The 23,382-nt window shown below is 42.1% G+C and overlaps 1 protein-coding gene across 1 annotated transcript in view; it reads right to left on the reverse strand.

Moving 5' to 3' along the window:
* The window catches only part of eea1 (early endosome antigen 1), a 43,240-nt gene extending 26,551 nt beyond the window's left edge, over positions 1 to 16,689 (reverse strand). The window contains exons 1-8 of the mRNA XM_039001428.1: positions 16,568 to 16,689; positions 4,113 to 4,190; positions 3,850 to 3,962; positions 3,529 to 3,583; positions 3,372 to 3,437; positions 3,058 to 3,097; positions 2,713 to 2,817; positions 2,208 to 2,329 (exon numbers count right to left, since the gene is read on the reverse strand). Coding sequence (XP_038857356.1) covers positions 2,208 to 2,329; positions 2,713 to 2,817; positions 3,058 to 3,097; positions 3,372 to 3,437; positions 3,529 to 3,583; positions 3,850 to 3,962; positions 4,113 to 4,190; positions 16,568 to 16,591 — 603 coding nt within the window. The 5' untranslated portion in view covers positions 16,592 to 16,689. The remainder of the gene's footprint in view (positions 1 to 2,207; positions 2,330 to 2,712; positions 2,818 to 3,057; positions 3,098 to 3,371; positions 3,438 to 3,528; positions 3,584 to 3,849; positions 3,963 to 4,112; positions 4,191 to 16,567) is intronic.
* Between the last annotated feature and the right edge of the window lie 6,693 nt (positions 16,690 to 23,382).

Below are 23,382 nucleotides of genomic sequence, written 5' to 3' on the forward strand. Positions count from 1 at the left end.
CAGATATTCAACTAGTCTAAAGAAGGCCAGTTTTATTGCTTCTTTAATCAGAACAACAGTTTTCAGCTATGCTAAAATTATTGCAAAAGGGTTTTCATATTATCAATTAGCCTTTTAAAATTATAAACTGGGATTTGCAAACACAACGTGCCATTGGAACACAGGAGTGATGGTTGCTGATAATGAGCCTCTGTACGCCTATGTAGATATTTCATTCAAAAAAAATTGCCGTTTCCAGCTACAATAGTCATTTACAACATTAACAATGTCTACACTGTATTTCTGATGTTATTTTAATGGACAATTTTTTTTGCTTTTCTTTCAAAAACAAGGAAATGTCTAAGTGACCCCAAACTTTAGAACGGTAGTGTGTGTATATATATATACACACACACACACACATATATATACAGTTGAAGTCAGAAGTTTACATACACTTAGGTTGGTCTCATTAAAACTTGTTTTTCAACCACTCCACAAATTTCTTCTTAACAAACTATAGTTTTGGCAAGTCGGTTAGGACATCTACTTTGTGCATGACAAGTAATTAACAGATTATTTCACTTATAATTCAATGTATCACAATTCCAGTGGGTCAGAAGTTTACATACACTAAGTTGACTGTGCCTTTAAACAGCTTGGAAAATTCTAGAAAATTATGTCATGGCTTTAGAAGCTTCTGATAGGCTAATTTACATAATATGAGTCAACTGGAGGTATACCTGTGGATGTATTTCAAGGCCTACCTTCAAACTCAGTGCCTCTTTGCTTGACATCATGGGTAAATCAAAAGAAATCAGCCCAAAAAATTGTAGACCTCCACAAGTCTGGTTCATCCTTAGGAGAAATTTCCAAACGCCTGAAGGTACCACGTTCATCTGTTCAAACAATAGTACGCAAGTATAAACACCATGGAACCACGCAGCCGTGATACCGCTCAGGAAGGAGACACGTTCTGTCTCCTAGAGATGAACGTACTTTGGTGCGTAAAGTGCAAATCAATCCCAGAACAACAGTAAAGGACCTTGTGAAGATGCTGGAGGAAACGGGTACTAAAGTATCTATATCCACAGTAAAACCAGTCCTACATCGACATAACCTGAAAGGCCGCTCAGCAAGGAAGAAGCCAATGCTCCAAAACCGCCATAAAAAAGTCAGACTACGGTTTGCAACTGCACATGGGGATAAAGATCGTACTTTTTGGAGAAATGTCCTCTGGTCTGATGACACAAAAATAGAACTGTTTGGCCATAATGACCATTGTTATGTTTGGAGGAAAAAGGGGGAGGCTTGCAAGCCAAAGAACACCATCCCAACTGTGAAGCACAGGGGTGGCAGCATCATGTTGTGGGGGTGCTTTGCTGCAGGAGGGACTGGTGCACGTCATAAAATAGATGGCATCATGAGAAAGGAAAATTATGTGGATATATTGAAGCAACATCTCAAGACATCAGTCAGGAAGTTAAAGCTTGGTCGCAAATGGGTCTTCCAAATGGACAATGACCTCAAGCACTTCCAAAGTTGTGGCAAAATGGCCTAAGGACAACAAAGTCAAGGTATTGGAGTGGCCGTCACAAAGCCCTGACCTCAATCCTATAGAAAAATTGTGGGCAGAACTGAAAAAGCATGTGTGAGCAAGGAGGCCTACAAACCTGACTCAGTTACACCAGCTCTGTTAGGAGGAATGGGCCAAAATTCACCCAACTTATTGTGGGAAGCTTGTGGAAGGCTACCAGAAATGTTTGACCCAAGTTAAACAATTTAAAGGCAATGCTACCAAATACTAATTGAGTGTATGTAAACTTCTGACCCACTGGGAATGTGATGAAAGAAATAAAAGCTGAAATAAATCCTTCTATCTACTATTATTCTGACATTTCAGATTCTTAAAATAAAGTGGTGATCCTAACTGACCTAAGACAGGGAATTTTACTAGGATTAAATGTCAGGAATTGTGAAAAACTGAGTTTAAATGTATTTGGCAAAGGTGTATGTAAACTTCCGACAACTGTAATACACACACACACACACACACACACACACACACACACACACACACACACACACACACACACACACACACACACACACACACACACACACACACACACACACACACACACACACACACACACACACACACAATAGTGTGTGTATGCTTTTATGTATGCATGTCTGAGAGTGTATACACAGTCTCTGTTAGTTACCAGTTCAGTGTGGAGCCGGTCCTTGTCTTGCCTCTCTCTCTGTAGCTCCTGGCTCAGGTTCGCCAGCCTCTGGTCTGCAGCCTCCCTCAGGCTCTTCTCCTCATCATAACGAGACTTGACATCTATCAGGGTCACCAACACACGTTAAATTGAATTTTCCTTTAGAGATCAATAAAGTATCAATCTGTATATTTATCTTCTATCCTAACCCTTACCTCTGAGCTACCTGCCTATGGAACATCCATTTCCCCCAAAAATATACATTTACACAATGAACAGTGAAATTAAATGTGGTTCAACCAAAGCAGGTTTAGAGAAGCTAAATGAACTATACCTCTGACTCCCTACTGAACACAACACAATAGATTCACATTATGGCCCAGATACGAAGTTGGGAGAACAACATCCACTGTGGTTTCCAACAGAGTTAGCCAGCAACACACAGAGCTCCCAGTCACACCGACCACACTGAAGCTGGATATAAAGATGGCCGCCACACACTAACCCACAATATCTGTGGCCAGCTGGGCAGCCTTCTGCTCAAACAGGTCTTTCATCTGCTTGATGTTGAACGTCTCTGTCTCTGCCTCGTTCAGCTTAATCGCCAAGGCTGCACAGGGGAAAGGGAAAGGAATGAGCATCAATATCTCAGTGATTGAAGTCCGCTATCAAAATAAAGAGACAATAGGATTTCAAGAACTGGGTCGTGTTCATTTGAGCACACAATAGCAAAACATTGTGCAAGGGAAAATGAAAACATTTCTTATTGGACGATTACATAAAGTACTTTTTTGTTTCTCAACGCTTTCTTCTGTTTGGGGCCTAATGAACATGATTTTAATTCACTCACCAGAATCCTCTAATCCTGTCTGGCCATCATTCTGTGGACCCTGAAAAGAGAGGAATACTGATGTCACACCATACCAGCTAAGCATTGTATCAAGCATCAGCATTGCTTAACTGTAAAATGCATTTGACTGTAGTTTGCTATTTTATTATCGCTTGACTGCTACTGCATCCTTATTTCATGTCAATTCCGCCAAGGCATTCTGGTACAAATCGACATGAAAAATGAAAATGTATTTGAACTGAGGAGAGCGTTAATTTCTGAGCAAGTGGCCGTCTTAAGATATTATTTGATATGAGTCATCTTAGAGGAATTACTTGCTTCAGGTGTCCTTGAACTTTGTCTAGTTCCTTCTTCAACTCCGCAGAGAACCATTTCTCCTCCTGAATCACACACACACACACACACACACACACGATCAATAAACATAATAAATGATCTATATAATCTCTTCCCAAAAATGTATGTTCGTACCTTGAGCGAAGTCTGCAGTTCTTGCAACTCTTGCCGGAGAAGCACAAGGTCTTCACTGAAAAAAGAGAAGACATTACCTGAAATGTATTTTAAAAATGTTCTTTATTAATCTGTACTTCTATAGAACACTTTGTAATTACTCTAAGTATATAAGGATAAGACAGACTGGGGATGAAGAAAATGTGTGGGTGTGCTGGTAAATGTTATGACTCGGGGACATAGGAGGAAAAAGGTACAGGATAAGCCTAGTATTCTACACGCCTAGATCGAGGGCAACGAAGTATAACCCTTATGTTAAACAGTAGAGAAAGGGGTTCTTACCGGCCAGGGCCCATGTGTGAGGGCTGGTCTCCTGAATCGTGGTACAGCTCATAGTGCTTGAATAGCTCCTCTGCTGAGTTGTGGGACTTCATGCACTGGGGACAGATGAACCCCTACAAACAGACATAGATGTTATCAGACTACAGGATACAGGAGAGGGATCATGGCCCTACAACTTAAAGTTCAGTGGTACAGTAGTCCAGGGGTTCCCCCTTTGGTAGGCAATACAGTCAGTCAGGTGAGTTACACGAGACAAGTGTTACCTCAGAGGTCTGGTCATTGTTGAGGTCTGCACTGGGCTGGTCTGACTCAGAGTTCTGAGAGCCTCCTTTCCCAGGAGTCTGTAGAAGGGAGACAAAACATTGTCAAATGAAAGTGAGTCACAGCCGGGGGCATCTTGTTAGGCCATCCATTTGCTGAAATCTACCAAAACAAGTAGTGTTTGAATCTCCATATATACCTTCATTCCTGTTTTAACACTGTTACCGGTGAAATTCAGAATAGGCTTGTGGGCATCCAAGAGCAAAACAACTGACATGTACGTGTTTGTGAGAGACTCATTATAGTTTTTAGCCCAAACTGTTCGGACGCTCTGACAGAAGTTGGCAAAAGAGGCTGTACCGACTTCAGTGGGTGTCGTAGAGCAAAACGGAAAACACCATCGTGTTCGTGCGAGTCTCATCTTTCCACAGAGGGGCCATCATAGCTCGTAGGCCAAACTGTCCGGATGCTTTCAACGTTCAATTGAATAGACCGATTTTCGTGATGTCTCACGGTCTGACAAACATCGCTCTAGCTCTGCTAGCGTGCGCTAATGTGATTAGCATGAGGTTGTAAGTAACAAGAACATTTCCCAGGACATAGACATATCTGTTATGGGCAGAAAGCAGTTTTGACACAAAATTTTGAACAGAAATGCAATGGTTAATTTGATCAGCCTAAAACTGCACACACACTGCTGCCATCTAGTGGCCAACATCTAAATTGCACCTAAACTGGAATAATACATTGTGGCCTTTCTCTTGCATTTCAAAGATGGAACGCATGTTTTTTTCTTTGTATTATCCTTTACCAGATCTAATGTGTTATATTCTCCAACATTAATTTCACATTTCCACAAACTTCAAAGTGTTTCCTTTCAAATGGTATCAAGAATACGCATATCCTTGCTTCAGGTCCTGAGCTACAGGCAGTTAGATTTGGGTATGTCATTTTAGGCGAACATTTTAAAAGAGGAATTTTGTTTATTATGTTAATTAGATTTTGCTAATGATGCGAGTGTGTGTTGTAGGAGAAGGGTTAACATGATTTTTATGACTCATCTTTGTACCCCACAATTATCTGTAAGGTCCCCCAGTCGAGCTGTGACTTTCAAACATATTAAACCACAAAGACCAGGGAGGTTTTCCAATGCCTTGCAAAGGAGGGCACCTATTGGTAAAATACATTTTAAAAGCAGAAGTTATGAATTACACTTTGGATCGTGTATCAATACACCCAGTCACTACAAAGTTACAGCCGTCAATCCTAACTCAGTTGCCGCTCAGAAACTGCTCAGGGATTTCACCATGAGGCCAATGGTGACTTTGAAACAGTTACAGACTTTAATGGCTGTGATAGGAGAAAACTGAGGATGGACTGTAGTTACTCCACAATACTAACCTAATTGACAAGAGTGAAAAAGAGGAAGCCTGTACAGAATGAAAATATTCTAAAACATGCATCCAGTTTGCAACAAGGCACTAATGTAATAGTGCAATTAACTTTTTGTCCTAAATACAAAGTGTTGTGTTTGGGGCCAATCCAATACAACACATTACCGAGTACCACTCTCCATATTTTTTCAAGCATAGTGGTGTCTCCATCATGTTATGGGTATGCTTGTAATTGTTAAGGACTTGGGAGATTTTCAGGATAAAAAAAAATAAGCAGAATGGAGCTAAGTACAGGCAAAATCCTAGAGGAAAATCTGGTTCAGTCAGCTTTCCACCAGACACTGGGAGATTAATTCACCTTTCAGCAGGACAATAACCTAAAACACAAGGCTAAATCTACACTGGAGTTGCTTACCAAGAAGAGACTGAATGTTCCGGAGTGGCCGAGTTACAGTTTTGACTATGGCAAGACCTGAAAATGGTTGTCTAGCAACTATCAACAAGCAATTTGATGGAGCTTGAAGAATTTTTAAAATAATAAAATGGGCAAATGTTGCACAATCCAGGTGTGGAAAGCTCTTAAAAGACTCATAGCTGTAATCACTGTCAAAAGGTGCTTCTACAAAGTGCTGACTCAGAGGTGTGAATACTTATGTAAATGAGATATTTCTGTATTTCATTTTCAATAAATGTGCAAAAAGTTCTAAAAACATGGTTTTCACTTTGCCATTGTGGGGTATTGTGTGTAGATGGGTGAGATTTTTTTTTTTTTTTATACATTTGGAATTTAGGCTATAACAACAAATGCAGAATGAAGTATGAATACTTTCTGAAGGCACTGTGTATATATATATATATATATATATATATATATATATATATATATATATAAACATATTTTTTTGGAATGAACAGCTGAATGAAGATGGGACTGCCTGGCTTTCATGCGGTTGAGTTTGTTTATGCGATAACATGGACTCTTAACGTGAAACTTTGTTGCCCCTTGCTGAAACAAGCAAAGTGTTGTAGCAAACAATAAATACAATTGGCTTGGAACCTCTAACCCTGGCAATCATGGGTACAATCGCAATGGCTACCTGGTATTGTGATGCAATACTTTTCATGGTAATGTAGAATGTTCATTCAAATGATGTTAACTAATGTGGCTTAGGGGTGTGAAAATTTAAACGAAATTTGGATCCTTAACACGTTAACAGAAACCCCTAACCGAAAAACATTTCCCCCACAATTATCACAAAACATATTTTCCGTGTTATATACTTTTGAATTAACTAGGGAACACATTCTTATTTACAATGACGGCCTACCAAAAGGCCAAAAGGCCTCATGCGGGGACTGGGATTAAAATAAATAAATACAAAATAAATATAGGACAAAACACACATCACAACAAGAGAGACAACACTACATAAAGAGACCCCTAAGACAACATAGCTAGGCAGCAACACATGGTAGCAAGACAACATAACAACAACATGGTAGCAACATTATTGGGCTCAGTCAACTAACTATACTATACTAACTAGCAGTAGGCTATAAAGGCCTGGGGAAAGTTGAGGAATTTCAATAAAACCAGAGAGGAAGAGGTGAACTTTAGGCTACTTCTGTGAATTTGCGAGGCATGCAAGACAAGACGAGATATACGAGATACAGATTACCAAAACATTTGCGCACGTAGTTCTTTCTGCCTGCCCCCTCCTCTCTCTCCCTCACGCTGGCTCTTTCTCTTTGCTAATGTTGTGAGTGCGTGCTCAGTCTTCGGACTGTTGCGTTTAGAATACCCTAGCCTATTCATTAAGGATAGGCCCTGCTTTAATGAAGTTGAGACATTGCACGTCAAGAAATAACGAGATACAGCTATTGATTGCCGATATGGTGAAATGCAAATGTAACCGATGTGAAATGGCTAGCTAGTTAGCGCTGGTGCGCGCTAATAGCGTTTCAATCGGTGACGTCACTCGCTTTGAGACCTTGAAGTAGTGGTTCCCCTTGCTCTGCAAGTGCCGCGGCTTTTGTGGAGTGATGGGTAACGATGCTTCGTGGGTGACTGTTGTTGATGTGTGCAGAGGGTCCCTGGTTCGCGCCCGGGTCGGGGCGAGGGAACGGACTAAAGTTATACTGTTACACAAACTTTGCAATGTGGAATTGAGGGACAGTAATGGTAGGACAGGTGCAATGCTTAACCATCAAAGGGAGGCACCGTGAGACAAACGGCAGCAGCCGAGATGAGATGCATTGTGAAATCACCTGGAATTTAACGATTTTTTTCTAACGAAAAATCGATTAAAGAACGGCAGTTTAATGGTTGAGAAAGAAGGTAAATTTGTTATATCCCCAATGTAGCTCATTCAATGGAATGTATTTTTGTAACGTCAGTTGAGTTTAATCAATAAATCACAGCACATATTTATAGCAAAAAATACGTTTCTTAAATATGCTGTCCTAACATTGGAAAATGTTACCAAGGTGACATCGTCCACTGAACCACCTTTCATCCTCAAGAGTCAGACTTAATCTTACCAAAAACTATAAACGTGTAGCTAATATAGATTTGTTGTTGCAAGTCTTCACTACCTAATTCTACATCAAGCGAAGGTGCTTTGTTGTGGTAAAAATCCACATTTATACAATTTTAAAAGTGCATGAAAATGTGCTAGCTAGTGTGTGCTTGCTGGCTGAACTAGTCTCAAATCAAGCCACATGAAACGAAAGACAGGGATGCTAACAACGCCAGTTAAACACACACAATGCTGAATACTCCTTTCCTCTAGCTAGCATAGTGAAGTTCTAGCTAACGCACAAATTAGTTATATCTGTTCTGCCGTGATTAGTGCACCGAGTTCTACAGCACAGCCAACTTAAATGTTACAAAGTAGCGAGGCACAGTGCCAGCTGACAGATACACGCTGATTTATGAGAACAGTCCCATAATTTTGGTGCCATCAACAATCTATCAAACTATACTGAACAAAAATATAAATTCAAGGATTTTACTGAGTTCATATAAGGAAATCGGTCACACCCAAGCACACCCATGGCGCAGCCCACAAAATGACAAATTGAAAGACAAAATGAAAATTACAGACAGAAATACTCTTCAGTTTCTTCAGCAGGATGTGGAGGTCCTGGGCTGGCGTGGTTACACATGGTCTGCGGTTATGAAGCCGGTTGGACGTACTGCTTAATTCTCTAAACTGACGTTGGAGGCGTCTTATGGTAGCAAAATTCGTATTATATTCTCAGGCAACAGCTCTGGTGGACATTCAGTATGCCAATTGCACGTTCCCGCCAAAACTTGAGACATCTGTGGTATTGTGATGTGTGGCAACACTGCACATTTTAGAGTGGCCTTTTATTGTCCCCACCATTACATGCACCTTTGTAATGATTATGCTGTTTAATCATCTTCTTGATATGCCACACTTGTCAGGATTATATTGGCAAAGAAGAAATGCTCACCAACAGGGATGTAAACACATTTGTGCACAAAATGAGAGAAATAAGCTTTATGTGGGTATGTAACATTTCTGGGATCTTTTATTTCACCACATGAAACATGGGACCAGCACTTTACATGTTGCGTTCATATTTTTGTTCAGTATAGTTACCATATGGCCATTCAAAGAAGCTTGCACTAGGCTTCTATCTGAAAAAGGTTTGCTCCGCTGATCCGAGCATGGTTTGCCGTAGTTCTAAGTAGCTAGTGAGACATAGCTACCGAGAGCGGAGTGATTTTCAGAATTAGAAACTAGTGATAGCTGGGTGAGCAAAAGCTAGATTTTTAAGAGAGGAGTTCCACATCCTACAAGACAGATCGCTTGAGGAACGAGCGTCGTGGAGTAGTGACGCCATCTGACGCCAGAGTTGGGTACGCAAAAAAGTTCTCTAACCAATTTATGCCAAACCACGCCCCCTTTCTGAAAGGAGCGTATGCCAGCCTCATACGTCATTTTGTCAACAGAATGAGAGCTGTAATTGTATAAGATAAAATCAAATCACATTTTATTTGTCACATACATACACATGGTTAGCAGATGTTAATGCGAGTGTAGCGAAATGCTTGTGCTTCTAGTTCCGACAGTGCAGTAATATCTAACAAATAATCGAACAATTTCACAACAACTACCTCATACACACAAGTGTAAAGGAATGAATAAGAATATGTACGTAAAAATATATGAATGAGTGATGGCCGAACGGCATAGGCAAGATGCAGTAGATGGTATAGAGTACAGTATATACATATGAGATGAGTAATGTAGGGTATGTAAACATTATATAAAGTGGCACTGTTGAAAGTGGCTAGTGATACATTTATTACATACATTTTTCCGTTATTAAAGTGGCTAGAGTTGAGTCAGTATGTTGGCAGCAGCCACTCAATGTTAGTGATGGCTTTTAACAGTCTGATGGCCTTGATATAGAAGCTGTTCTTCAGTCTCTCGGTTCCCGCTTTGATGCACCTGTACTGACCTCGCCTTCTGGATGATAGTGGGGTGAACAGGCAGTGGCTCGGGTGGTTGTTGTCCTTGATGATCTTTTTGGCCTTCCTGTGACATCGGGTGGTGTAGGTGTCCTGGAGGGCAGGTAGTTTGCCCCCGGTGAAGCGTTGTGCAGACCTCACTACTCTCTGGAGAGCCTTACAGTTATGGGCGGAGCAGTTGCCGTACCAGGCGGTGATACAGCCCAACAAGATGCTCTCGATTGTGCATCTGTAAAAGTTTGAGGGTTTTTGGTGACTAGCCACATTTCTTCAGCCTCCTGAGGTTGAAGAGGAGCTACTGCGCCTTCTTCACCACGCTGTCTGTCTGGGTGGACCATTTCAGTTTGTCCGTGATATGTACGCTGAGGAACTTAAAACTTTCCACCCTCTCCACTACTGTCCCGTCAATGTGGATAGGGGGCTGCTCCCTCTGCTGTTTCCTGAAGTCCACGATCATCTCCTTTGTTTTGTTGACATTGAGTGTGAGGTTATTTTCCTGACACCACACCCCGAGGGCCCTCACCTCCTCCCTGTATGCCGTCTCGTCGTTGTTGGTAATCAAGCCTACAATTGTAGTGTCATCTGCAAACTTGATGATTGAGTTGGAGGCGTACATAGCCACGCAGTCGTGGGTGAACAGGGAGTACAGGAGAGGGTTGAGAACGCACCCTTGTGGGGCCCCAGTGTTGAGGATCAGCGGGGTGGAGATGTTGTTACCTACCCTCACCACCTGGGGGCGGCCCGTCAGGAAGTCCAGGACCCAGTTGCACAGGGCGGGGTCGAGACCCAGGGTCTCGAGCTTAATGACGAGTTTGGAGGGTACTATGGTGTTAAATGGTGAGCTGTAATCGATGAACAACATTCTTACATAGGTATTCCTCTTGTCCAGATGGGTTAGGGCAGTGTGCAGTGTGATTGCGATTGCGTCGTCTGTGGACCTATTGGGGCGGTAAGCAAATAGGAGTGGGTCTAGGGTGTCAGGTAGGGTGGAGGTGATATGGTCCTTGACTAGTCTCTCAAAGCACTTCATGATAACGGAAGTGAGTGCTACGTGGCGGTAGTCATCTAGCTCAGTTACCTTAGCTTTCTTGGGAACAGGAACAATGGTGGTCCTCTTGAAGCATGTGGGAACAGCAGACTGGGATAAGGATTGATTGAATATGTCTGTAAACACACCAGCCAGCTGGTCTGCGCATGCTCTGAGGCCACGGCCGGGGATGCCGTCTGGGCCTGCAGCCTTGCGAGGGTTAACACGTTTAAATGTTTTACTCAAGTTGGCTGCAGTGAAGGAGAGCCCGCAGGTTTTGGTAGCGGGCCATGTCAGTGGCACTGTATTAACCCTCAAAGCGAGCAAAGAAGTTGTTTAGTCTGTCTGGGAGCAAGACATCGTGGTCCGCGACGGGGCTGGTTTTTCTTTTGTCCGTGATTGACTCTAGACCCTGCCACATACCTCTCGTGTCTGAGCCGTTGACTTGCGACTCCACTTTGTCTCTATACTGACACTTAGCTTGTTTGATTGCCTTGCGAAGGGAATAGCTACACTGTTTGTATTCGGTCATGTTTCTGGTCACCTTGCCCTGATTAAAAGCAGTGGTTCGCACTTTCAGTTTTGCGCGAATGCTGCCATCAATCCACGGTTTCTGGTTGGGGAATGTTTTAATAGACCCTGTGGGTACAACATCACCGATGCACTTGCTAATAAACTCACTCACTGAATCAGCGTATTCATCAATGTTGTTGTTCGACATTATGCGGAACATATCCCAGTCCACATGATCGAAGCAATCTTGAAGCGTGGAATCTGATTGGTCGGACCAGCGTTGAACAGACCTGAGCGCGGGTGCTTCCTGGATGAGGATAAGCCTCATCCAGGCGAGTGCTGTCTAAAGACAAGTGAAATGCCATAGAAGTCCCAAGTTATTTACAAGATGTTTTAGCTTTAAATTTGGCACATTATTGTTGGATAAAGTACAAACATTATTCTGGCAAGCACAGACCAGAGTAAGAAGGGCCAAGATTGCTCTGTGTGTTCCGCCTACTCGAAGATGAGTGGAGATTGTGGAACAAATAATGTATATTTTAAAGGGAAATTACTTTATAACATGATATGTTGTTTATTCTCTGTTTTTCTTCCATGTGAATACCAGACTGCTATGGGTGTCTATCAACTTCCAGCAACACCAGAAATGGGAGGCAAGCTTCTAAAATGAACATTGAGGTAAGACAGACAGTTTCATGTTAACATTGTGCCATTGATTGTTATTTTTGATTAGCAGATGTCTCAATCATAACACTAAAGATCCATTCCACTGAAATTCCTAAAATCACTGCAGTAAGTGCAACTCCAGTCAGTCAGGAAACAGTAAATGACAAACAAATAAGGGTAACATCCTAATAGTCTATGTGGCTACGCCTCCTTGTCCTTCTCAATCAGGATAGACCGTAGACTGCTAAATGTGACGTACTAAATGTGTACATGTATTCTAAAAAAACATTCAGTGTAGATGGCGCCATTGTACTGTACTTATTTATGCTAACAATATTTTGAATATTACTTTGTTTAGGCCTACTTGTCAGATTTGACAATTGACATACACCAAGATGAAACGTCAAGTACAGATGAGGCTGTGACGACCAGCAGGAGGAAAGTCAGCAAAAAAACGGTGAGTAAATAACAACTTCAAAGTCACACATTTACTTATGCTCCTTTTATGTTGATTCAAATGAAGTCCAAGGTCACATATTGTGAATGCACTATCCAGAGTAATAACTGAGTGAGTGGATGCATGTGTTTATGTATTGATACTTAACTGAGACTCAGCAATATGGCACGACACAACAAGCAGTGTGAACCAAAGATATTGCAGAGTGAGAGCAAGTTGCTGAAGTCATCAGCAGTCACACAGATACTGGCAAGCATCTGCGCTTGTGCACAAGAGTTTGCTTCACTCTCGTAGCATGATAGTTGTGTGACAAATGCTGACGAGCTTAAGCTCTAATGTCACTTCACTCTTTGTTTGTTGCAGAAATCGCCCCACTGCTCATTGTAACGTCACATTGTGAATCTACCTTTAACTTGTAATGGCCATTGTATACTATTATCATTTATTTCCATTGTATTCAGTTGCTTACATTTATTTATTATGTCACCCAGTCATGTCTATTACCTAAGTATATTGGTGTGAATGGGAGGAGGGAGTAATTATGTGATGGTGTTTCTGCCTGACTACATTGCTGATGTTGCATTACATAACCAATGACTGTGCGCCACGTCATCGACTGCACAGTTGGGCATCAGATTGCTATATCATATGATGTGGTTAGTTTATATGTTTAACACCTCCCCAGGCGTGAAATCTGGCATGCATCTGCAATGTAGTCAGGCAGGAATGCTAACACTGTGTGGCCCTTCGTTAATTTCTCGCATCCTCTCTCCTCGCCTCTTCAAATGCATTGGAGGAGAAAGGTTGAAGGGAGAAACCTCCAATCTAACCCTCTAATCCATTTTGAAAAGGGGGTGAGGGAAGAGAACGAGAGGAATCTAGGTAAACAAATTGACACTTCTGAATCCCAATCAAACCCTAGCCCCTAAACACTTGTTAGACCTCAGAGTGTTGGATAGATGAAAGCAATATAGTGACAATTCCACCTAGCCTGTCAGAGGGCAAGATGGAGCTACTGTAGCACGGTGCATGTGAGAGTTCTACTGCCTCAGAGGACCAGGCTTTTCTGGTTGCCTCTACACTGCAGACCCCTGTTCTGATGTTCACATGTGGGGCCTGTGCGTGACAACACTTTTATAGAGGTGGAATACTGTAGCGCGGCGTATGAGTCTTAATACAGCCTTTTACCATAAGCCTCGCTTTGCTCCAGCCAATGTATTGAGAGAGTGGGATCAGCTGAAGGGAGGCTCGATCCTATGATCCTGCGGTGCAGAGGCATATACTCTACTCCATCCACTACAAAATCTTGGTCCTCGAAAACAGTAGTACACTTATACACTGTGCTATTCTTTCACCATATAGCTTCCAATCCGTACAGGTGATGTACTGCACTTGTCCAGGGAAAAAAGATTGGGTGCATCCAATTCTTGCCCGGGTGGGCAGATATTAGGGTGGGCAGTTTGTGCCTAGTGGTATATGCAGAAGGACCTGCTCACAAATGACAGCAATGCTGACTCTGAGGGGTGGAGTTAAACAAAATAACAATGAAATGCATGTGGTGAAGATAATCAATGATCAGAAGTTTGTTAATCAATAATGAAAATGTTTGTTAAACGAACATTTTCACAGCCAACAGGCAAACACGATAGTGTTACGTTTTGGGCTGGGAATTGCCAGGGACCTCACAATATATTATCACAATACTTAAGTACTGATATGATATGTATTGCGATTCTCACAATTGTATATGAATTGCGATTCGATACTGTGATTTTATTGAGATTCAATGTTTCAAATATATTGCTCACCATATGTCTGCTGCAGAGGGACAAGAGAGAGCCATGAAAAAAAGAGTTTTGATCAGTCATGGAAATAAAAAAGTGCTGAAAACAAAATGGCTCCTTATTTAAAAAGATGGTGCACAAGCTATAACGGAAAAATACTGGAGTTTTGGTGCAGGTACAGTCAACTAGTCCAAAAATAATATTGTGATAGTCAAAACCGTACAATATAGCACCGATATACTGGCCGTCTGTGACAACAAATTATTTATCAAAATCAGTGTGATGTTCCACTAATATTTGTTCTATTGTTTGTAAATGTTCTCTTCTCTTTTTGGTCTGATTGAATAGCTATAATGTGCTGCTGCGTTTCTCCCATTGTATTTGTAGTACACATGCATCTTAATGTATTGTATACATTAGGGGTCGTGGGATGTACGTTTGGCTCCATAATTGACAAAAATTATGATCCCATCCCTGTGCTTTCCAATGCTTTTGCCAAAGACAAACTAACAACAGTACAAATGTTGACATCATAATATACGCACAAACTGTTCAGAACTGTTTTGGATGGGAAGCATCGACAATGTGGGTCACATTGAGGGAGTATCTCCTAGAACTGATGTCTTTATCTTTACCCAATAGTTTTTAACCCTTAACCTCATGGTTTCCAACTTTACTGAGTATGTATCTTTCCTTGACAATTCCAAATAACATAGAGGAAAGGGATTTTTTTTAACGTAATGTGAAATACAATTGAAATGCAGTATATGACAGAATTAGTGTAACTGACAAACTTTTGCTGTGATTAACAAGTAGGCTAGAGATAAATATCTGAATATCATCAAAGATCCTCTATGATATCACTGAAATGGATGTCCATCTGTGGTTTAGAATGAACTGACTGTTCTGCTGTCTGACCACTACAACAGAGGTCATGCAACATGAAGTGTTGGAATGGGGCTAGCTAGCTGTAGCTAACTTTTACAACATTCAGTAGCTTTGTCTCTAACTACTTTTTGTTTTGAACATGTTGGATTGATCATCACAGATTGGTCAAAGAAAGACTGGAACATGCAAACTGTCAAGGACTAATGACACCTGGACCTGAATCTGCGATACACAATAACACATGATAATGATAGCTAGCTGGCTAGTAGGAGCACAGATAGAACAATGAGACAGATATTTCACCGGACGTATAAATGTGAAGCATCCGGTGGGCGTTTCCATTCGACCAAATATGCTGGGCAGTGGGAGAAAGATGGAGCGAGATGAATTTGTCGTCATTATGCTAATTGTATCATCGATTAAACATTTGATCTCAATACAGTTATTTTTCCAAAACTAGAATGGGTTACGAACAAAGTAGACAAAGTTTTGTAGACTTTACCATTTGCCAAAGTTTTAAAAACTGGCGTTTAGAAGGAGTGCATGGGCGAATAGTTATTGCACACGCGCACTTCAGAGTGTAGGCGTTCCCTCCTTGCTTGTTCTGCCCGTTACATTAGACAACGACAGGCTGTGGTCTATCTTGGGTTAGTTATAAAAATCTCTGGAGGTAATGTCTGATTGACATTAATTGCTTGACATTACAGCAACAAAAGCTAACTATCTACCCACATAGCTAAACGAGAAGGCTAACGTTCGCTATCTAGGTAGCGGTTATAGGTTAACTTAGCAAGCTAACCTAGTTCTCTAGAGGATGCTATCTAACAGTAGTAACAATTGCAACGGCTAACCTGTAGCGCTAGCTAGCTGCCTGGGCATGTTGCGTAACGTTAGCTCGCGACGGTAACTAACTACATTTTAACCATCAGCCATGGCAAGAGACAAACTTATATTTTACTAGCTAAGTTAGTAGTAAGCGAATTGTAACAACACGCTAAGTTAACTGTCTACTGACTGTTTTTATACCTGTACATTTGAGCCAGCTAGCTAAACGTTAAATAACTAGCTCGCATCAGAGCCATGTATCAATCTCGGCTGGTTTTGTTGTGTCGGCCTGGCTGGCTGACAACAGACAGACACAGAAGGGAAGGCCTGTGCAACACAATAAAACGGACTTGGTTTCATACAAACTGCACGCCTGCCGATTTGATTCTGGAATCTTACCATTTGAAGTATCCGTCTAAGCATGGTATCGATTTGTGTTTGGCTGTCAAATGAAATGCGATCGATCTTCCGAATGAAAAGTTTACGCCGTTGTTGGTTACTCGGTACACATGACAAGCCCACTGCTTGGTACAGCAGCTGTGAGGGGGCGAGTGGGATGGGCTCTGTCTTGAAGTAAGAAGTATGTTCAAGACATTTAATTGTTTAAAAACAATGGTCACCAACCCTTTCTGAGTAAAGATCACATTAGCAGTCAAAAAGCAACCCGAGATCTAGCGCTCAGATTTATTTTTAAAACATGTCTTTAAAAATGTAGGCCTAACATGAACCTAATAAAAATAGGTCTGTATGAACTACATTTTTGCAAGTAGGCAGGCCTAATACATTAACCCATATTATTGGCTATATGCCTGGCCTGCCAATATTGTTCTTCTCAGACCCTATTATAGGCTGTTTCAAAACTCGAGCTTTGATAACAAAATCAGTTAGTTGTAGAACTTGCAAGGCACAGCTAAGTATACAATGAAACAATTTGGTAAATAATTTTTTTATTTCACCTTTATTTAACCAGGTATGCTAGTTGAAAACAAGTTCTCATTTACATCTGCGACCTGGCCAAGATAAAGCAAAGCAGTGCGACACAAACAACAACACAGAGGTACACATGGAATAAACAAACATACAGTCAATAACACAATAGAGAAAAAAAGTCTATAAACAGTGTGTGCAAATGAGGTAAGATAAGGGAGGCAAGGCAATAAATAGGCCAGAGTGGCAAAATAATTACAATTTAGCAATTAAACACTGGAGTGATAAATGTGCAAGTAGAGATACTTGGGTGCAAAGGAGCAACGACCAAAAAATATCCGTATGGGGATGAGGTAGTTGGATGGGCTATTTACAGATGCAGTGATCTGTGAGCTGCTCTGACAGCTGGTGCTTAAAGTTAGTGAGGGAGATATGGGTCTCCAGCTTCAGTGATTTTTGCAATTCTTTCCAGTCATTGGCAGCAGAGAACTGGAAGGAAAGGCGGCCAAAGCAGGAATTGGCTTTGTGGGTGACAAGTGAAATATACCTGCTGGATCGTGTGCTACGGGTGGATGCTGCTATGGTGACCAGTGAGCTGAGATAAGGTGGGGCTTTACCTAGCAAAGACTTATAGATGACCTGGAGCCAGTGGGTTTGGCGATGAATATGAAGCGAGGGCCAGCCAACGAGAGCATACAGGTTGCAGTGTTGGGTAGTATATGGGGCTTTGGTGACAAAACGGATGGCACTGTGATAGACTGCATCCAATTTGCTGAGTAGAGTGTTGGAGGCTATTTTGTAAATGACATCGCCGAAGTCAAGGATCGGTAGGATAGTCAGTTTTACGAGGGTATGTTTGGCAGCATGAGTGAAGGATGCTTTGTTTTGCGAAATAGGAAGCCGATTCTAGATTGAATTTTGGATTGGAGATGCTTAATGTGAGTCTAGAAGGAGAGTTTACAGTCTAACCAGACACCTAGGTATTTGTAGTTGTCCACATATTCTAAGTCAGAACCGTCCAGAGTAGTGATGCTAGACGATCGGTTGAAGAGCATGCATTTAGTTTTACTTGCATTTAAGAGCAGTTGGAGGCCACGGAAGGAGTGTTGTATGGCATTGAAGCTCGTCTGGAGGTTAGTTAATTATGGCTGCAATCCCGTTAACGGGATGATATAACAACAGCCAGTGAAAGTGCAGGGCGCTAAATTCAAACAACAGAAATCTCATAATTAAAATTCCTCAAACATACATGTATCTTATACCATTTTAAAGGTAATCTTGTTGTTAATCCCACCAAAGTGTCCGATTTCAAATAGGCTTTTCAGCGAAAGCACCACAAACGATTATGTTAGGTCACCACCAACTCACAGAAAAATTCAGCCATTTTTCCAGCCAAAGAGAGGAGTCACAAAAAGCACAAATAGAGATAAAATGAATCACTAAACTTTGATGATCTTCATCAGATGACACTCATAGGACTTCATGTTACACAATACATATATGTCTTGTTCGATTAAGTTCATATTTATATCCAAAAACCTCAGTTTACATTGGCGCCATGTTCAGAAATGCCTCCAAAATATCCGGAGAAATTGCAGAGAGCCACGTCAAATAACAGAAATACTCATCATAAACTTTGATGAAAGATACATGTTTTACATAGAATTAAAGATACACTTGTTCTTAATGCAACCGCTGTGTCAGATTTACGGCAAAACACATTAATCTGAAAACAGCGCTCAGCCACAAAAGCAAGCCATACAGTTACCCGCCAAATTGTGCAGTCAAAAAAACTCATAAAAAGCATTATAAATCTTCACTTACCTTTGCTGATCTTCGTCGGAATGCACTCCCAGGACTCCCACTTCCACAATAAATGTTCTTTTTGTTCGGTAATGTCCATCATTTATGTCCAAATAGCTATTTTTGTAGCGTGTATGGTAAACAAATCCAAAGTCAGGAAGTGCGTTCACAAAAAGCAGACGAAATGTCCAAAAGTTCCGTAACAGTCAGTAGAAACATGTCAAACGATGTATTGAATCAATCTTTAGAATATTTTTAACATAAATCTTGAATAACGTTCCAACCGGAGAATTACATTGACTTCAGATGAGCGATGGAACAGAGCTCCCTCTCATGTGAACGCGCATGGTCAAAGAATGGTCAGGTCATGGCAGACCTGACTCATTCCCCTCTCATTCGGCCCCCCTTCACAGTAGAGGCATCAGACAAGGTTCTACAGACTGTTGACATCTAGTGGAAGCCGTAGGAAGTGCAAACTCATCCATATCTCGCTGTGAATTCAATAGGATCTTGGTTGAAAATCGACCAGCCTCAGAATTTCCACTTCCTGTTTGGATATTTTCTCAGGTTTTTGCCTGCCATATCAGTTCTGTTATACTCACAGACATAATTCAAACCGTTTTAGAAACTTCAGAGTGTTTTCTATCCAATACTAATAATAATATGCATATATTCGCAACTATGACTGAGGAGCAGGCCGTTTACTCTGGGCACCTCTGTGCACCTTTCATCCAAGCTACTCAATACTGCCCCTGCAGCCATAAGAAGTTAACACAGTGTCCAAAGAAGGGCCAGAAGTATACAGAATGGTGTCGTCTGCAGTGAGGTGGATCAAAGAATCACCAGCAGCAAGAGCGACATCATTGATGTATACAAAAAAAAGAGTCAGCCCGAGAATTGAACCCTGTGGCACCCCCATAGAGACTGCCAGATGTCCGGACAACAGGCCCTCCGATTTGACACACTGAACTCTGTCTGAGAAGTAGTTGGTGAACCAGGCAAGGCAGTCATTTGAGAAACCAAGGCTGTTGAGTCTGCCTATAAGAATGCGGTGATTGACATGAGTCGAAAGCCTTGGCCAGGTCGATGAATACGGCTGAACAGTATTTTCTTTTATCGATGGCGGTTATGATGTCGTTTAGGACCTTAAGCGTGGCTGAGGTGCACCCATGACCAGCTCGGAAACCAGATTGCATAGTGGAGATGATACTGTGGGATTCGAAATGGTCGGTGATCTGTTTATTAACTTGGATTTCGGAGACTTTAGAAAGGCAGAACAGGATGGCTATAGGTCTGTAACAGTTTGCGTCTAGGGTGTCTCCCCTTTGAAGAGGGGGATGACCGCAGCAGCTTTTCAATCTTTGGGGATCTCAGACGATATGAAAGAGAGGTTGAACAGGCTAGTAATAGGGGTTGCAACAATTGCGGTGGATCATTTTAGAAAGAGAGGGCCCAGATTGTCTAGCTCTTTTAGAACATCAGCTATCTGGATTTGGGTGAAGGAGATATGGGGGAGGCTTGGGAAAGTTGCTGTGGGGGGTGCAGAGCTGATGACTGGGGTAGGGGTAGCCAGGTGGAAAGCATAGCCAGCCGTAGAAAAATGCTTATTGAAATTCTCAATTATCGTGGATTTATCAGTGGTGACAGTGTTTCCTAGCCTCAGTGCAGTGTGCAGCTGGGAGGAGGTGCTATTATTCTCCATGGACTTTACACTGTCCCATAACTTTTTGGAGTTTGTGCTACAGGATGCAAATTTCTGTTTGAAAAAGCTCGCTTTTGCTTTCCTAACTGCCTGTGTATATTGGTTCCTAATTTCCCAGAAAAGTAGCATATCGCGGGGGTTGTTCGATGCTAATGCAGAACGCCACAGGATGTTTTTGTGCTGATCAAGGGCAGTCAGGTCTGGAGTGAACCAAGGGCTATATCTGTTCCTGGTTCCAAATTTTATAAATGGGGCATGCTTATTTAAGATGATGAGGAAAGCACTTTTAAAGAATAACAAGGCATCCTCTACTGACGGAATGAGGTCAATATCCTTCCAGGATACCCGGGCCAGGTCGATTAGAAAGGCCTGCTCGCTGAAGTGTTTTAGGGAGCGTTTAACAGTGATGAGGGGTGGTTGTTTGACCGCAGACCCATTACGGACGCAGGCAATGAGGCAGTGATCGCTGAGATCCTGGTTGAAGACAGCAGAGGTGTATTTAGAGGGCAGGTTGGTCAGGATGATATCTATGAGGGTGCCCGAGTTTACGGATTTAGGGTTGTACCTGGTAGGTTCCATGATAACTTGGGTGAGATTGAGGGCATCTAGTTTAGATTGTAGGACGGCCGGGGTGTTATGCATATCTCAGTTTAGGTCACCTAACAGTACAAACTCTGAAGATAAATGGGGGGCAATTAATTCACATATGGTGTCCAGGGCACAGCTGGGGGCTGAGGGGCGTCTGTATAACAAGCGGCAACAGTGAGAGACTTATTTCTGGAAAGGTGGATTTTTAAAAGTAGAAGCTCAAACTGTTTGGGCACAGACCTGGATTGCATGACAGAACTCTGCAGTAGATTGCAACTCCACCCCCTTTGGCAGTTCTATCTTGGCGGGAAATGTTGTAGTCGGGGATGGAAATTTCAGAATTTTTGGTGGCCTTCCTAAGCCAGGATTCAGACACGGCTAGGACATCAGGGTTGGCGGAGTGTGCTAAAGCAGTGAAGAAAAAAAAACTTAGGGAGGAGGCTTCTGATGTTAACATGCATGAAATCAAGGATTTTACAGTTACAGAAGTCAACAAATGATAGCGCCTGGGGAATAGGAGTGGAACTAGGGGCTACAGGGCCTGGGTTAACCTCTACATCACCAGAGGAATAGAGGAGGAGTAGGATAAGGGTACGGCTAAAGGCTATAAGAACTGGTCGTCTAGTGCGTTGGGGACAGAGAATAAAAAGAGCAGATTTCATATCCATAATAATATGGATATGAACTAATATGCTTTTCAACAATAGCCAGTGTTTTATGTTTACCTGCAGCCCAGTCTGACTGTTACATCAATCGAATGCATTCTAACAACAGTTTATCCGCAATTGTGATAGAGCTGTGAGATCAACATTTATCAGTTCCAATTGAATTAACTCAACATGGCCATTAATAATTGCACAATAACACAAGTCTACAACAACAAACTGAAGTTATAGGCTATTTATTTAATCCGTTTGCCAGCTCCAGTTATGCTCCACAAGTGACACAAATTGATTTGCAACGACTCCAGTGATATCAAATCAAATTTTATTTGTCACATGCGCCGAACACAACAGGTGTAGTAGACCTTACAATGAAATGCTTACTTACAAGCCCTTAACCAACAATGCAGTTTTAAGAAAATACCCCCCCCCCCCCCAAAAAAAGTAAGAGATAAGAATAACAAATAATTAAAGAACAGCAGTAAATAACAATAGCGGGGTTATATACAGGGGGTACCAGTACAGAGTCAATGTGCGGGGGCACTGGTGTCAAGGTAATTGAGGTAATATGTACATGTAAGTAGAGTTATTTAAGTAACTATGCATAGATAATAACAGAGATAGCAGCAGTGTTCTGGGGGGGCAATGCAAATAGTCTGGGTAGCCATTTGATTAGCTATTCAGGAGTCTGGCTTGGGGGTAGAAGCTATTTAGGAGCCTCTTAGACCTAGACTTGACGCTCCAGTACCGCTTGCCGTGCGGTAGCAGAGAGAACAGTCTATGACTAGGGTGGCTGGAGTCTTTGACAATTTTTAGGGCCTTCCTCTGACACCGCCTGGTATAGAGTTCCTGGATGGCAGGAAGCTTGGCCCCAGTGATGTACTGGACCGTACACACTACCCTCTGTAGTGTCTTGCGGTCGGAGGCCGAGCAGTTGCCATACCAGGCAGTGACGCAACCCGTCAGGATGCTCTCGATGGTGCAGCTGTAAAACCTTTTGAGGATCTGAGGACCCATGCCAAATATTTTCAGTCTCCTGAGGGGGAATAGATTTTGTCGTGCCCTCTTCACAACTGTCTTGGTGTGCTTGCACCATGTTAGTTTGTTGGTGATGTGGACGCCAAGGATCTTGAAGCTCACAACCTGCTCCTCTACAGCCCCGTCGATGAGAATGGAGGCTTGCTCGGTCCTCCTTTTCCTGTAGTCCACATTCATCTCCTTTGTCTTGATCACATTGAGGGAGAGGTTGTTGTCCGGGCACTACACGGTCAGGTATCTGATCACACAGTCGTCCGGAACAACTGATGCTCTCATGCATGTTTCAGTATTACTTTCCTCGAAGCGAGCATAGAAGTTATTTAGCTCATCTGGTAGGCTCGTGTCACTGGGAAGCTCTCGGCTGTGCTTCCCTTTGTAGTCTGTAATAGTTTGCAAGCCCTGCCACATCTGACGAGCGTCGGAGCCAGTGTAGTACGGTTCAATCTTAGTCCTGTATTGAAGCTTTGCCTGTTTGATGGTTAGTCGGAGAGCAT

Source organism: Salvelinus namaycush, chromosome 9, assembly GCF_016432855.1.
Source record: "Salvelinus namaycush isolate Seneca chromosome 9, SaNama_1.0, whole genome shotgun sequence".
Taxonomy (NCBI): domain Eukaryota; kingdom Metazoa; phylum Chordata; class Actinopteri; order Salmoniformes; family Salmonidae; genus Salvelinus; species Salvelinus namaycush.